The 15,326-nt window shown below is 47.2% G+C and overlaps 2 protein-coding genes across 7 annotated transcripts in view; both read right to left on the bottom strand.

Annotated features, from left to right (window-relative positions):
• Positions 1-11,426, bottom strand: part of unc79 (unc-79 homolog, NALCN channel complex subunit) — a 33,579-nt gene extending 22,153 nt beyond the window's left edge. For 4 of the 6 annotated variants that reach the window (XM_030116324.1, XM_030116323.1, XM_030116327.1 and 1 more), the window contains exons 1-11: positions 11,306-11,426; positions 9,214-9,334; positions 5,707-6,020; positions 4,782-4,952; positions 4,547-4,642; positions 4,409-4,464; positions 3,562-3,691; positions 3,419-3,483; positions 1,929-2,017; positions 1,579-1,619; positions 1,034-1,062 (exon numbers count right to left, since the gene is read on the bottom strand). In XM_030116324.1, the coding sequence (XP_029972184.1) occupies positions 1,034-1,062; positions 1,579-1,619; positions 1,929-2,017; positions 3,419-3,483; positions 3,562-3,691; positions 4,409-4,464; positions 4,547-4,642; positions 4,782-4,952; positions 5,707-6,020; positions 9,214-9,334; positions 11,306-11,327 (1,134 nt within the window). In that variant the 5' untranslated portion in view covers positions 11,328-11,426. The remainder of the gene's footprint in view (positions 1-1,033; positions 1,063-1,578; positions 1,620-1,928; positions 2,018-3,418; positions 3,484-3,561; positions 3,692-4,408; positions 4,465-4,546; positions 4,643-4,781; positions 4,953-5,706; positions 6,021-9,213; positions 9,335-11,305) is intronic. The other 2 variants (XM_030116326.1, XM_030116329.1) reach the window with 2 other exon arrangements.
• A 2,180-nt stretch (positions 11,427-13,606) lies between these two features.
• Positions 13,607-14,493, bottom strand: LOC115406876 (cytochrome c oxidase subunit 8A, mitochondrial). Its single transcript, XM_030117134.1, has 2 exons — positions 14,318-14,493; positions 13,607-13,808 (listed from the first exon to the last, which is right to left on the bottom strand). The coding sequence occupies exons 1-2, from the start codon at positions 14,432-14,434 to the stop codon at positions 13,701-13,703; spliced, it is 225 nt and encodes a 74-aa protein (XP_029972994.1). The 5' UTR covers positions 14,435-14,493; the 3' UTR covers positions 13,607-13,700.
• Positions 14,494-15,326: the final 833 nt, after the last annotated feature.

Raw genomic sequence — 15,326 nt, 5'->3', positions numbered from 1 at the left:
TCCATCACCCACTCAAACATGCATCTGTCTGCATCTGCCGCGACGGACCGAGTCCTCATGTGTCCCCTCCGTGTCTCAGGTTACTAAAAATAAAAAGCACGGCACCAGAGAGCCATCCTAATCTGATCAGCCTCTAATCTTGTGCCATCAGGGGGACGCATCGGTCCATATCAAATTAACATATCTGTCCTCTGATGACGGAGTGTTCTCCCATTCACCCATTCAGATTTCAACCAAAACACACACACACACACACACACACACACACACACACACACACACACACACACACACACAGACGTGATGCTGTTGTTCTCACACTGCGCTCTGTCCTCCACATCATGGTGTATTCATAAGAGTCTATTCCTGGACGTAAAGTAACGTCTCGTTTAGAAGTGACGGCGCCGGCAGTTGGCAGTTTAAAGGGCTTTCAGCAGTGACTGAGTCACAAAGGGAGGCGGCGGATTACGACCGCCGGGACGGATCGGCGAGAAGGCCGCCGGTCTCGACGGCGACGGGCGGCCGCGCGGCCTGACGGGAATACCTGAGATCACCAACGCTCTCAGTTTTCCCAGCGTCTCCCTGGAAACCAGCAGGAAGCCCTGGCGCCCTCGGCAGTGCATTCAGCAACAGCAAACAAACATCACGCCCCAGCAGCTCCGCCTCAGCAGAGCTGCCTCTCGGGCTCAGGAATAAACGGCCTTGCTATGAATCTCAGATAGAAACATACCTGATGAAACGCCGTCTCAAGGCTGACAGGACTGCTGTTGATTCATGATGACATTTTTCACTTAAATGCTAAGCATTGTATCGTATGAACATGAGAAAGACACCAGCAAGCTGGGTAACTTCCTGACTTCAGCTGATCCACCAGAAACACATCATGAAAATAGTCGTTGAAGCGATCAGGTTCAGACCATTATTTGAGGTTATATTCATGGACTTCAAACTGAAATATCTCGTCTTGTGCCTCTGAAGCACAGAATATTAGCGTAATTCTGTTGGCGGTGATGCTGAGGTGTGAACTTCTTACCTTCTTCTGACAAATGGCAGATATCTCTGCTGCAAAAAAATGAACAATTATGAAAAAATAATTTCCAGACAACAGATTTTCTTCAGAATCAGTCATGTTTTCTACTTTCTACTGCTGAAACAAATTAAACTGCATAGTTTTTTGTAACTTGAATAAAGCTACCACATATGGTCTGATGAAGGGTTGAGAGTTGAGCTCTCTGCTTCAGGACTCTCAGCAGAAGTGGTGCATATCTTCCCATTAAACAGCAGTGGTGCTGGTTGTGTTTACTGGATGAGCAGCACCTCATTAACCCTGGACTAACATTAGCATTAGCCTGTGACCTGCCTTCACCGTGATGAATGGGCTAAAACGTTTGCTTACCTTTATAAAACCTGTCTGAGTTTACACCAGCTACACAGTTACAGTTTCTCCTCCTCGGCATTAGTTGTGAAATGTATTGAAATGGGCAGTGAAATCCAGATGACTGAGAGTCTTCCTCCAGCTAGCTGACCGGAAGCTTCTGTCTGTTCATTATAGATGCTGTGTTAGTCGTGGCTGCTCACCTTGGGGCAGGAGTACATCGACAAGCCACTCAGCGTGATCCCTGCAAAGGTCAAAGACGTGTTTAAATGAGACTTTTAAATTCCCAGCAGACACAGAAAAACACAAGCATATCAAATCAAACCCGTCACCACTGAGTCATGCAATGATCATCAGGGAAAAAGGGGAAATAAGTGGATGCAGGGTTTGATGATGATGATGATGATGATGATGATCACATTATTGGCACAAGGGAATTATGTAACCATGGCGATGTGTTTCCCATGGGTGGAAGAGGAGTAATGAGGCAGGCGGTAGGTGATGTGTGCTTGGAGAAAAGTGTGAGGACTGAAGGATTTAAAGCGATGCGTACCCTGCTATCCTCTGGCTGCACTCCTCGCATATATAGAGAGGAGGAGGCTTGTCTCCCAGGGCAACGGAGAGAGTGGGATCTATACACATCTGCAAAAGTAGAATCAGGGGCGTGAGCGCAAGGATGTGGCATTTAAAGGTGAACGTGGCGATACTGTCGCTTTGCATGCACACAGAGGGAGAAGCAACATTTCCAGGCAACGTGAAAGTCGTTCCAGTGAGCAGGAACAAACATTAAAGGTGCAGTAAGATAACAGAGAGGCAGTTCAGTTTATCTAAAACCATATGGCGCAACGTATCTTTGAATTTGGATGCAATTTGATCCATATCTTTAATTTAGAATTGAGGAAGAAATGTCAGTTTCTTCAGAAAAGTCCAATTGCTGCAAGCAAGCTAATTTACAACACCTTCAGATATTGATAGGAAAAAATCACCTTCACTCTTCATTTTTCATTAAATCACTGCCTACAAATGCAGTACACATGATCATTATTACCAAGGAAGGTTTAAAAGGTTTATGATAATCACACAATATCTAAATCAACATCCTTCTAACACTGCAGTACTGGCGTACAGAGCTCAAAAAGCTGAAATACTACACTTTTTTCTAGTTTATATTTGAAGAAAAAAGACTGATCATAAAATATGCCTCCTCTTTTTCAACAATAATTCATATCTGAAGCCCGTCCTGTTATTTTTAGACACATCCACCTCCACTGAAGTCTGTTCTGCTGTAAAGACGCAGAATAAAGTCACACTCTGGGCTATTTTTAAAAAGCAGGCTTTCTGAGGAGATAAATGTTGAAATGCTGGAGACCCTCCCCCCGCTCTGTCAAAAGATTTAGACGACCCTTCCTTCAGCAAGGAGAAGAATGTGGAAGCTGAGTCGCGCTGCGTACTTCACTGAAACTTGCTTTTTTTCCACACACACTTACACTCCCCCCAGTGTGGAAATCTGCTGATCCTGACCAGGGATCATGTGACACCTTTTCACCTTTTACCTGCCTGTGCACGTCTGGGCGTGCACGACTGCCTGCATATGTTGCTGTTTCACTGTGCTAAACAGAGCCGCTCGTTCATATGGTGTGCTGTGATTTACTGATGCCCCCCGTCCTCGAGGGCTGCCCAGGGTCACTGGTTTCAATTAGAACGACCCCCCCCTCCTTCACCCCTCCCTGCTCCTGGTAATTGAAACCCAGGCCCTGTCCGCGGCCCTGGTCCTGCTCTATTTGTCAGTTCTGAGCAGGGCAGAGGAAAGGCAGGCGGAGCTGACGGAGCCGCTGGTGGAGGCCGGCGCGAAGCGGCGCAGGAGCTGATATCATTACCCCGGCCTGCACGGCCGCCGCAGATTTATTTACCCAGGGGCTCGTGGAGGCCTGGACCAGCTCAGCGGGACGGCCTGACACCCGGCCCAGACCCTCCCCGTGAACTTCTCCAGGGAGGAAACTTTCTAAAACGAGCCTGCGCAGCTCGTCCAGCAGAATCATTCACCTTGACAGCAGGCTTGTTGATGGCGTTGTGGCACTCGATGTGCTGGCAGTGGATGGGATTCCAGGCTGAGGCAGAGACAGACGCAGGTTTAGGTGACGGGACGGAGGAGGGGAACTCAGGAGGAGGGCAGGTTCAGGTCTGACCTGTGTACTGCAGCCCTCGGTATTCACTGATGGCTCCCGGAGGCTTCAGGTTGGGCCAGTAATGGAACAGCATCTGCACGGCCGGAGGCTTCACCTGAGACGGCCCGTAGGAGATAACATACAGCAGGTCCTGCAGCAGGAAGCGTGCAGGATGAGACGTGACGCTTAAGATCGCTGAATTTATTGATCTTGTTACCTTTAAAGATGATTCAGCAGCAGGATTTTTAGAGATTTTTCTCGTCTGCTCTTTTGGAACAGAATTCATTGTAAGCATAATAGAGATTAACTGAAAATACAAATAATAAATGCAGAATTTGCAAGAATTGTAAACTACATACAAAGACTTACCTGTTATTTCAACTGAAATGCCTTAAGCTTGCAGGAAGAGGAGGACTGTGCTTTTTATGTGGATCCCAACCAATAATACCTACTGATGTGAAAATCCTGCGTTCAACCGAAAACTACTGGCTGGTGTGTGAAGAGACGTGTGTGTTGTGATGTGGGGGTTAGTGGGCGTCATCTGAGACATAGTTTAGTCTCTTATACAGAGTTTACAAAAAGCAGATTCATTTTCTTGTCCGTGTTTTTTTTTAGCAAATCCGGTCTAGTGGTTTTGAGGTAATTCTGTACTTCTACATATAATTTCATATAAATTAGAAACATAAAAGTATATAAAGCTGTAATTCTACTTTCTCACTAAGCTAAATTAATAAAAAAAAACACATTAAATAAAGATATTTTACGTTTTAAATCAAACCGTATCACACTGAATAAAGTCAATTCAAAGTAATTTCACAGTGAGCCTCTCTGTCCTGTCTTGCATGAAGTATTCAAAAGGAGAGATTACCTTCCACACTTCTTGTTTGTGCTTCATTAGACACTCCAGCAACTGACAGTGATAGACTGGGAGGAAGCAGAGTGCAGACTCAGTGGAGATCCGCGGCCACGGTCGGGTCTGGACGGAAGCTCGGGCGCGGCGCTTTACCTGGATTGGAGGTGTACTGCATTGCGATCATGAGCATGGACGAGGCAGACAGATTGACGTAGGCCGGCACGCCGCCCTCCCTCCGGGTGGAGCCCACTGCGGCGAGAAAAAGGCGTTTAGCTGGAAGGAGGAAGCCGCCGCGGAAACGGTGGTATTTCTGTAATTTGCAAGCTGTTTCACCATGTGGGTTTGTCTCTGAAAACTGTGGTGCTGCCCTTTAAAGAGTCGTACTTACATATGGCCATGGGGAGGAAAGAGGTGCTCAGGTACTCAATGATGTCTTTGTGGAGAAAAGGGGGAAATGTGGCTAAAGTGGAGATCATAGTATAGGGCAAAGTGCTGAGAATATCATCACTGAGAAAGGGCAGGAGGCAAGTTGTTGTGTAAAATATGGACTGTCCCAGATCTGATGAGAAAGGGAAAAAGGCAAAAAAAGACAAAGAGAGATACACAGACACTCATTCAATCAAGTGCGCATACAGTATGCACATACTGTATGCAGCTACAGGTTCACAGTTACATCCGATTTCAGTCGTTTAACAGGATAACAGTGAAGGAAAAAAACAAACAACAACAGAAAATGAGACACTTTTGAGGGGAGTGGGCTTCTTTAAAAGCCACTAAAGTAAAATTCACCCTCAGGAAAGGTAAAAGATAGAGCAAGTCTAGTCAAGAAAGATGGGTTTTCATGCTTTTCTGCTTTTTTTCTTCTTCTTTTTTTACACAAAGATCAAATATTCATGAAAAAAAGGAGCACTGACTGTGATGCAGTGAGGATATACTGTATAAGTCGAGCTCAGATTCCTTTTTAATACGCTAAACAAAGATCCGGTACATTTGCTAAGACGCATTTCTAGCTGTATAAGTATCAACACATGACAACAGAAGTTAAACATTTCTCCCACTTTGCATAACAAACATGCAGCCGGGTACGATACACAGAGGAGAAGGCCTATGTCTGGTGTATCCAATGGCTTATGAACGCTTAGGTTGACAGAGTCCAGCGTGCTCCCAATCACCCCATGCAGCCCTCAAGATCCTCTGCAGGACGTCTCTCCGCCCGTTACAAAAAGAGGCCAAAAAAGCAGCAGTGGCTTCATGCAGGCCAGACGGCTCGGGGATGATGATGACAAACAGTGGTGCACTGGGCCTTGACTCACCATGCTGACCGTGCTGCAGCAGGGGCACCAGGTCAAGCAGGGTCACGAGGGTCACATAGAGGCCCTGATAGTCCAGAGAGGGGTACTCTGAGAGCTGAGCGTCCCGACTCTGCTGCCCCTGCCCCCCGCGGTCTGACGGGGCATCGCGCAGAACGCTGTAAAGGAGGGAGCGAGTAACTGTAGGGTTGATGGAACTGACTTGTGGTCTTAGAGATGGGGTGAGTGGGAATGGCACAGGAAAAAGACACATGGTCATGGGCACGGCCAAATTGGAAGCTTCCTGGTTCTCCTTCCTGCCTGTGCGGGACAGAATGCTGCTCCGGGGCGGGAGGGGAGGGGAGGGAGGGTAGGAGAGGGGAACAAGGGAAAAAAAGAGACAACAAAGACACAAAAAAACAGCACATTACATTGAAATGGCACTACAGAGACAGCGTAAATAGAAAAAAACAAACCCAGATAAACCCCACATAGGATGCAGTGTCTCACTATTTGACTGTATCACTGAAAGGCACGGGCAATTTTTCCCCGCTCCGTCTGTTCAGAGTGACGTTCAAGATTCAATTCATCTTGGTTTTTTTTTTTTTTTTTTTTTTGTCGCTCTTTGCACTTGGAAAACAAAAAAAAAAAAGAAACAAAAAACATGAGCACAAAACTGCAATGATCACTGCATCTCATGCGTATCTGGTGACAAGGAGCAAAAATATAAAAAATGGCATGTTTTCAGTGGCAACCCCATACTTCTCCAGAAAGGGACAGCGCAAATGGCTGTCCCCCCGTGGCTGCCGTCGTCCAATCAGCAAGGTCGGGTGGGTGGCTAACATGCAAAACGGGCCAATGGGCCGTGGCGAAGATTTCAAAAAAGAAATTTCCTTGTCTTTAGTGGGGCTGTCAAGGATGGGAGTGACACCAAATTGGTTCGGGAAAATACAGAGGTGACACTTTTGAAACATGCTTCAGCCAGTAATAAACATGTGTGTGAGGTTAGATCAAGTGCTCCTAGGTCACAGCACATGTTTATTGCACCAGAGAAATAATGTCTGTATGCATACGTTATGATACTGTACCAGTATCATCAGGAGAAATAATGAGATCCAACAGGCATATGGATTCAGGTATCTAAAATAAATGTAACAACTAATCTACAGTAGAGGAGAAACTATAATGACAAAGGAATAGGTTGTACCGGGGGGAGATGACTGGTAGCATCATGTCTGTGAGCTAATGCGGGATGGACAATTGTGTTTGCTGTCCCCTGGGGAGGGTGGCGGGCGTGTTCAATTTTTTTTTTTAAGGGAAAGAAAGGAGGGGGGGGGGGGGGGGGAAACAAAAGCAAAAAACTAGTCGGGTTGAGTGCGGAGCATCTAGGGGGGAGGGGGGAGGAGGGGGGGGGGCCAGAGAGCATTGCTCTTTTTACTGCACATTATTACAGGGCTAAGCTGTTCTATCGGGCAAACGATTGGGATTTATCACCAGAGCCCAGATTAATAATGCTAATGTATTGCCTTTTTTGGTGTTGGTGGTGTTTTGTCTTGCGAAAAAGGTCACTCAGAAAAGTTCACATCAGTCGGCGAGCGAGAAAGGGGATTTCATGATTTAAAAAAAACAAAACACATATTATAAGCACAGTATTGATCATGTCAGCAGTAGAAGGAACCATTACGTGACCGATCCCCTCAAAGTCATACTCTGTCAGAGTCCAGCCGGGGTCAGACGTTCATTTAGCAAGGCAGCGTCGGCAGAGAGTCGCACCAACAGACCGGATCTCAGAGTATGACTTTTTCGCTGCCCAGTCGGCATATAGAAAAAACATCATTCGATTAAACAATGAACATAGACATCAACAGACGCTCTCACACACACACACACACACACACACGCAGAGACACACACATATGTACACACGGGACGACACGAGAACTCTACCGACATGTACGACACATAAAACACATGTAGAAATGCACTGATACAAACACATGACATACATTTACTGCCCTGTGTGTGTGTGTGTGTGTGTGTCAGTGACAAGTGTGTGATGCAGATAGTCCTTTATGTGAGTTCCTCTCCTGCTGTTCCCTCCATCCTCATCTCTGAACTGCTCAATCTGTTCCTTTTTTCACCCCCCCCGGCCCGGACGCTGCCTGTTGACTGCAGCCGTCCTGACGAGCGATCCGGTTTGGCGCCGAGTCGGCGAGGCTCGCTCGTGCAGAGAGCTCGGCCTGACTCAGCCTGTCTTTCAGCATCCACTTGTTGGTAAACAGAGAACATGTAACCCTCCCTCCTGCTCCGCTCTGTCCTGAGTCTGACCTCCCTGCACCTCCGGCCGCGGCTGCATGAATCAGCCGCCGCCTCCTTTGGCCGGTTTGGTGTTTTTCTTTGTGACACATGCCCGCTCCACTCCTCACGGCTCGCTGCTCCCACTTCCCCCCCCCCCCCCTCTCTGCTCGTCGGCCCGTCTTCCCTCCGGCCTGTCCGCCGGCTTCAGGAGGCTCAGGTGCACGGATGAGTTCCTGGGAACGGTTCGTCCTGCACGTCTGAGGCCGGCGGCGGCGGCGGCGGCGGTGGCGTACTGACTCCGAGTCGTCGCTCGAATTGACGCGGATTCCCTCAGTCGCAGCTCGAGTCGTGCTCGGTCTGTGCCACGAAGGGCCGTGTTTAAAACAGTGAAGTACCCAGGATTCTGCGAGCACCGCTCAGCGGAGGAATAATCCTTACGGGGCCGAGGAATGGAGTGTAAAATTGAGGCCAGCTGCCAATCGCAAACAGATTGCACCCTAAGCTGATAGTAATGAAAAAAGTGGGACGAACAAGTTCATCCACCAGTAATCCAGCCCTTTGCTCCAAATTAGCCAATGTGAAAGGACAGCGCTGCTCTTTTCTGAGACGCCACACCAGCCCATCGCTGCAGTGTGTTTCTGGTGTGTGTATGGACGGCAGTGGCGGGGGGGGGGGGGGGTCGCACGAGGCAACTTATGAAATTAGAATGGTCCAAAATGGCCGCCTACTTGACCTGTGCTGAAGGAGGAAATGACATGCCGTTCCTTCCTCGGGCTTTCACAGCCCTCGGGGGAGCAGGCTGACCCTGCGCCTGCAGAGCCGGAGGAGGCCGTCCCCCGTCCCCCGTCCCCCGTCGGCCCCTCTGGGAAGGATGCAGCGAGACGGCCCCGGGGAGGCGTTCGTCTAGCAACCGGCCACTGAATCAATAAACATCACCGAGCTGTCTATCTCTAAAACATCGCCATAACTCTGCGGCTCCGTCCTCTGCTCTGTCGCCTGTCTCTCTCGCTCTCTCTCTCTCTCTCTCAACCAGCCCGCCTCCCTCGCCCGCTCCTGATGTCGTGAATCCATGTGAGAGGCGTTTAATGGTGTCACTGTCATCCCTTTCAGGAAGTGTGTCAGAACAATCTACTGTGATTTATTTCAACATGAGGCAAAACAAAAAAAATAAAAGAAATCTAAATATCACACAGTCTGTTACTTCACCTGATGGCTCCAGAGCAGGGTACTTACCTGAGCAGGGTTTGGGAAAAGTATTTCAGTGTGTTTGCAATGTCTGTCCCGGACGGCACGGGGTAAATATTGTGTTGCACACGGTTGTGATACTCTTGCAAGTATCGTATCTTAGAGGCAACTAGACAAAAACGAAGAGCAGAGCAACAAGCGCGTCAACACCAGTGAGACAGGGGAGGGAAGGAAGAGCACAACACAGAAGGACGACGTGTGACGGCGGCGTTCGCTCCCACTGCTGCTGGCTGGTGTCCGTTTTCCTCGCCGTACAACACGGACGCTCCAATTATCAAGTTAAACAAAGCGCGTGTGTTCCCATGGCTCCGTGGCCTTCGCCAGGTGACCTTTATGGCGCGGCGGCGGGGGTCACAGGAAGCCCCGGAGGAGGCGCTAACCTACTGCTCACAGAGATACGCTCGCGTACAAAAGGTTCCCGGTTCAAGTCCCAAGACGAGCCGGGAGAACGTGGCGAACGTGAAGACGAGGGGGAGAGAGAGAGACGTTTACTCAGCGGCTCCCCCGTTTAATGAGAGCTGAAGTGAGTTGGAGAGGCCGATCGCTGACCCACTTTCTGTGACTTTGGGCGCCGGAGTTTAGCTTCCTCTCTGACCTGCGAAATGACAAACCCCAAAATAAAAATAACAGCTGCGGGCCCGGAGCACATGTGGCCGAAGCCGGCGAGCGCTCACATACACACTTCTCCCTGCGTTAAGGCAGAAACAGTGAGAGACAGGAATCATCTCCACAGAAGCTTAACCAAAAAACACTCATCTCTCACGTCTTCTTTTTATACCTGTTGTTGGCTTAAAGGAGTTTTGGGAATGAGGAGCGGGGCGTGATGAGGAGCACCAGACAGCAGCAGGAGGAGGCTGAGGGTCTGAGCTACACCCACCCCCCCCAGCCTGACTCCTTCCTTCTATTTTTCTGTGTCGAAATCTCAATAAAAAGAAACATAAATAGGGTTGAAAACTGAGCGTTTGCCCAAAGCAAACATGTCGAGATGTACTGCTGCTTGTTGTTTTTCTGAGAGCATTGAAGTAGAGGTATCATGTACAACAAATTCTAGAGACTAGCTTGACTCATCTCTGTGTTTACCACATCTAACATCTATTTACTGATTGTTATTAACTTACAAAGCCAAAATATTGAGATTAATCTTCAACTTTAGACTTGAAATCGTGTTTTAGGTTCAATTCCATTGCAGAAGACGGACACTGATTTAGAAAGACTACATTAATAAATCAGGATTCTTCCGTTTTTTTTCCTCTTGTTTTGATCCTGAAGCTGAGTCATACTTTAAAACACACAGAGGAAAGACCTCACAGATTTAAAATAAATAAATAAATAAACGCCCATGCGTGAGAAGCTTCCTGCTTATTGTTGCCTTTGGGTTTAAGAGTTCAGTTGGGGGGGGGGGGGGGGGGGGGGGGGGGGGGGGGGGGGGGGGGGGCAATGTGGCTGAAGCTCATTGAGGAGAACCCCCTCCCCGACTCAAAGCAACAATGTAAAGCGTGCGGGTCTCTCGGACACATGGGGGACAAAGGCAGGTTTCCACCTGTTCCGAGGCGGATTAACGAGGGACTCTAATACAGAGTGATCAGAGCGCGTGATTGATCCACCTCTCCCCCTCCATATTGTTCAGAACAGAATCAGTCAGGTCGACCTTGAGAGCAGCATCCCCCCCCCCCAGCCCCCCCTCCCCCTCCCCCTGCTCTGCCCATCACCTCCTCATCATCATCACGATATTGATGAGGAATCGGGGGTGCGGGGCGGTGCGGGGCGGTGCGGGCAGCGGACGCTGGTCGCTCCGCATGCGGCGGAGAGGAGCGCTTCACACACACACACACACACACACTCACACTCACACACACACACCTCCAGCCTCTGCAGTCCGGGACGTGTTGCAGCCATCACCAAGGACAGCTCCCCTTGTTCTTTACAGCCAAAATCACATTTCCAGTTCCCAGACCCCCCCCCCTCCTCTTCCTCTCCCTCCTCCTCCTCCTCCTCTCCACACACACACACACACACACACTCTCATACACACACACACACACACACACACACACACACACACACACTGAGCGGTACTTACATTGCTCTGCCTTGGTAGACATTTCGCAGACACTTGAGGAAACATAAACCCAGACTGTCAGGTCGTGGCGGGTGTTTCCCTCCCCGGTGCCGTGTTTCCCTCACTGCTGAAAAAGTGTGTGTGTGTGAGAGAGAGAGAGAGAGTGTGTGTGCCCTCTCAGTCCAGGCTGGTTGTACCACTGCGCGCGATGGATCCACACACGCACACACACACACACACACACGCAGTGTGTCCGCTGCGCCGCGCGCCTCCGCTGCGGTTCTTTTCTCCTTTTCCTCCAGAATAAACCAAACCCGGGACGCGTTCACATCTGCCTCGCTCGGTTTTCCTTTTGCTCCCCTTCCTCGTCCTCCCGGGATGAAGGCGTGCTGGCGTTCGCCGCGGCTCACCGCACACCTTTCAGAATGGACTGATCCGCCTTTGACAAATTGTCATTCAAGAAATCCAGCAACCCCATCAGCGCCGCGTTCGGCCCGGCAGAGGAGGAGAGAAGAGCGCAGGTCCGCCGCAGAAACGCTCCGGACGCAGCAGGCGAGGAGGAGACCGAGCGAGCAACAGATGTGACATGTTCAGAACAATTAAACGCATTAAATGTGGGGAAAAGGCACCTTTTTTTTAAAAAAAAAGTCTGTGGTTCCCAAAGTGCGGGTCGACTCCTGTAGGGGGCGCCAGAAAGCACCGGGATGGGTTCAGCAACAGGAGAGATGGGAGGGTCAGGGGGCAGCCTTTTCCCTGAGAGGCTCATTCTGGTTCAGGGGCCACAAGCAGCCCGATTCCAAGTCCAGGGAGTCGAACTGGTGAAATAGTGTCATTAAAAACATTTGAATTTAAATTACAATTTTTTTTCTGTGTTGCGATGCATATGTGATGGAAATGGCAATATTTTCACAAAACCAAACAATTGCCATGAGTAAAGAAATTACTACAATCTGAACATAAAGCCAATCTTAATGACACTGCCTGCTGCAAAATTCAGTGAAATGTCACCAAAAAAAAAAACTAAACTAGACTGAACTAAAAGATAAATATACTATTAACTCTTTATATCTTTGTAAGAGTTTGCACTTTTTGATTTAGGCTTCAACATTGTCCAGTGAAAATTGAAAAATTTTGTTGCTTTTTGGGCGTCACTTTACTTGGCAACAGCGCCCAGAACCACTGAAAATGCAGCTTTTTGAAAGCGACTCCCAGAGTAGAACTTTCTGAAAACGTCCAACTCTGTAGATGGCTGATATTAGTTTTACAGAAACATAGCACCAACCTGTGGCCTGGCAATCTGTTTCCAGTCATAACAAAATACTGGTAATAACTTAAATAAATAAAGTAGTGGTGGACAGATCAGTATAACCTGTGCAGGAGTTTTAGAATTGCTCCACACTTTCTTCTTTCTTTCATATATCATATTTGATATTCACTAATCCCTGCAAAATGCTTTATGCCCATTTACAAGAATGTACCAACTGCATCTAAAAAGTCATATTTAGAGTTTATTTTTGGAATAGATGTTCACTTGTGCACAAAATCTGTGAACTACAGAGACATTTTAACGATTTAAGTCAGGAAATATGTGTGATTTGGTCAATTTTAATACAAATGAAATACTAGTAACTACAGTATTTTTCCCTGATTTTAAAAAGGCATTAAAGTTTAAAAAATGATTCAAATATCAGTAGTATCAAGGTTAAGTTTTTCAGTTTTAAAGTAATCCAGTGATTGTCTTACAAAGGCTTGATTACATGATTAAAAGACTAATTTTTACTTTGGAGTTTGTTGTAAACGTTTTGGAGATTTATGTTAGGGAAATTAAATAAGCTTTAGTGCAGAACCATGACTGTGACAGACATGACAGCAGCACGTCCACAGATTGAATATTTTTTACATTTTTCAAATAAAGTTTGATACAGTTCCCAACATAGGATTGGGGACACCGTTGAGGGGACACAACAGAAAACAGGTGAGACCCAAAAGATTTTTCTGCTCCTTCAGAATCGTTTCTCTGCATCGCTGAGAGCGAGCATGTCGACCAGAGTTTGGATTCAGATCAGAGGGGGGATCGCAGCCTTTCTGAGGGGAGAAGGTGGGCGACCGCTGCTCTGCGAGCATGAGAACCCAAACCTCAGGGTCTGAGGAACCGAGAGACCCTCCCAGCAGGTCGCCAGAACAAAAGCTGTGTGGGTTTGTATTTATTTTTCTAATCTTTTTTTTTTTCCATGAGGATCCAAATCCTCCCACTCCAGTGCTAATCTGATAATATTGTTCCTTTAAGTGTGTTTGTCTTTAAACAGGAAACTTCAGACGTCCTCAGACTGAAAGAGTTTAATTCAGAGTGTACAGAGCGGGAAAAGGTTTCCAGACCAGCGGCTCTCTGGTCTCTGAGTGAACGTTCCAGCGGGAGTCAGGGGTGTGGAGGAGACTTCTGCCGATACTCCGGGATGTGATGCATGATCCATCCGGCCGGGGCCAGGAGAGTCACGGCGAACACACACAAGGCGAACATCGACTGCTGTTAGAGGCCAAGAAAACACAGAGATTTCACCAACACACACACACACACACTGCTTTCAAGATTAAACATCAGCGTTTTGGGTCCCGATGTCAGTCCCTTCTGAGGTGATGAATGTAATCACAGCCCACGTTTCTACCTACTTCCCATGATATTCCCTCCATCCCTCCTCACTCTGTGGTTCCTAACCTAAGAGCGACTTTGTAAAAGCACTTGTGCGTGTCCCCGAGGACAGATCAACAGATTTATGGTGGCATAAACACTGGCTGCTCCGCTGTTACATCATAGGATCCCTTTACAGAGGCCAGAGCTTCCCACTGACTTCTGGAGAACAAATAAATAAAACATCTCTCCCACTCTTCAAGCACAGCTCGCTTGAATTCCTCACATTACGGGCAATAAAGAGAAGAATCGCGGCGGCTGACCTCAGAAGACTCACTTTGTCCCTTTCTCAACTGCAGTTTAGAAACAACAATTGAGCATTTTAGAAAAAAGCTGTTTGGTCCTACCACCGGTCCGATCTTGTCCTTGGGTGGCTTGCTGTAGATGGTTGACCTGTGGTTGTGCTGGGCGGCGTTCCTGAGCAGCAGCGTCCTCAGCGAGGGTCTCCGGACCACCGAGGACATCCTTCTCGAGTCAGATCACACAGTTTGAGCAGAGGGAAAATGCTTCTGTGGGATTTTTTTTTTTCTTCTCATATCCTGTGAGATGCTGACAGATAGTGTGTGTTTCCATCTGATTCCCATCGCTCTTCCTGGGAGGAGTCACTTCCACAGGCCGCAGACGCTCGTGTAAACACACACACCGAGTTCCCATTGCATCGACTCAACCGTTCTCTCAACAAGAACCTACTTCTGCCTGCTCAAGGCTCAAAAAGTAACATCCTGTCTGCATTTACACATATTGCAACATTTCAAGCTTAAAAACAGCTCTGAATTTGGTTAAATTTTCATTTAATTTTTATATAAAATCAGATACATGCTTTTAAACACAACCATCCTTATATGTATTCTACTATATGATATGTACTAAAACATCAGGTGTATGTTTAAAATTTACACCAGTTCTATGTTGATAAATCATAATTTTTCATGATTTATACATTTAGGCTAAATGCATCAGTCAGGTGAACTGATGGGAAGAAAAGAAGGTTTCTCAAAGACAAGTTGCCAAATATCTCAGACACCATTTGCAAAGAGACAGAATGACTATTATCTGGATTTGTAACTGAAAACAAACTCCTAGGTCCAGTTGCCTTTTTTATTCCTCTTTATATAGGAATATATGACTTCTTTGTTTCCTACTGTCTATTAATCTGGATATTTCTTCTTTAGTGTAAACTCTTCAACACAGTCTTATAGAGTCAACATAAAATAATATCATTTAATCTGGTATTTGTGTTTAATACTACACTGTAAAAAATAAAAAAATAGGCTACTTACATTAATGTAATCAAATTGTATTTGATTTCATTTATTACAACAATGTAATTTCAAATATTTTATAATTTGTCCAAGA

This window comes from Salarias fasciatus, chromosome 19, assembly GCF_902148845.1.
Source record: "Salarias fasciatus chromosome 19, fSalaFa1.1, whole genome shotgun sequence".
Classification (NCBI taxonomy): domain Eukaryota; kingdom Metazoa; phylum Chordata; class Actinopteri; order Blenniiformes; family Blenniidae; genus Salarias; species Salarias fasciatus.
The sequence above is the reverse complement of the archived record's forward strand: the minus strand, read 5'-3'. Positions and strand labels throughout refer to the sequence as shown.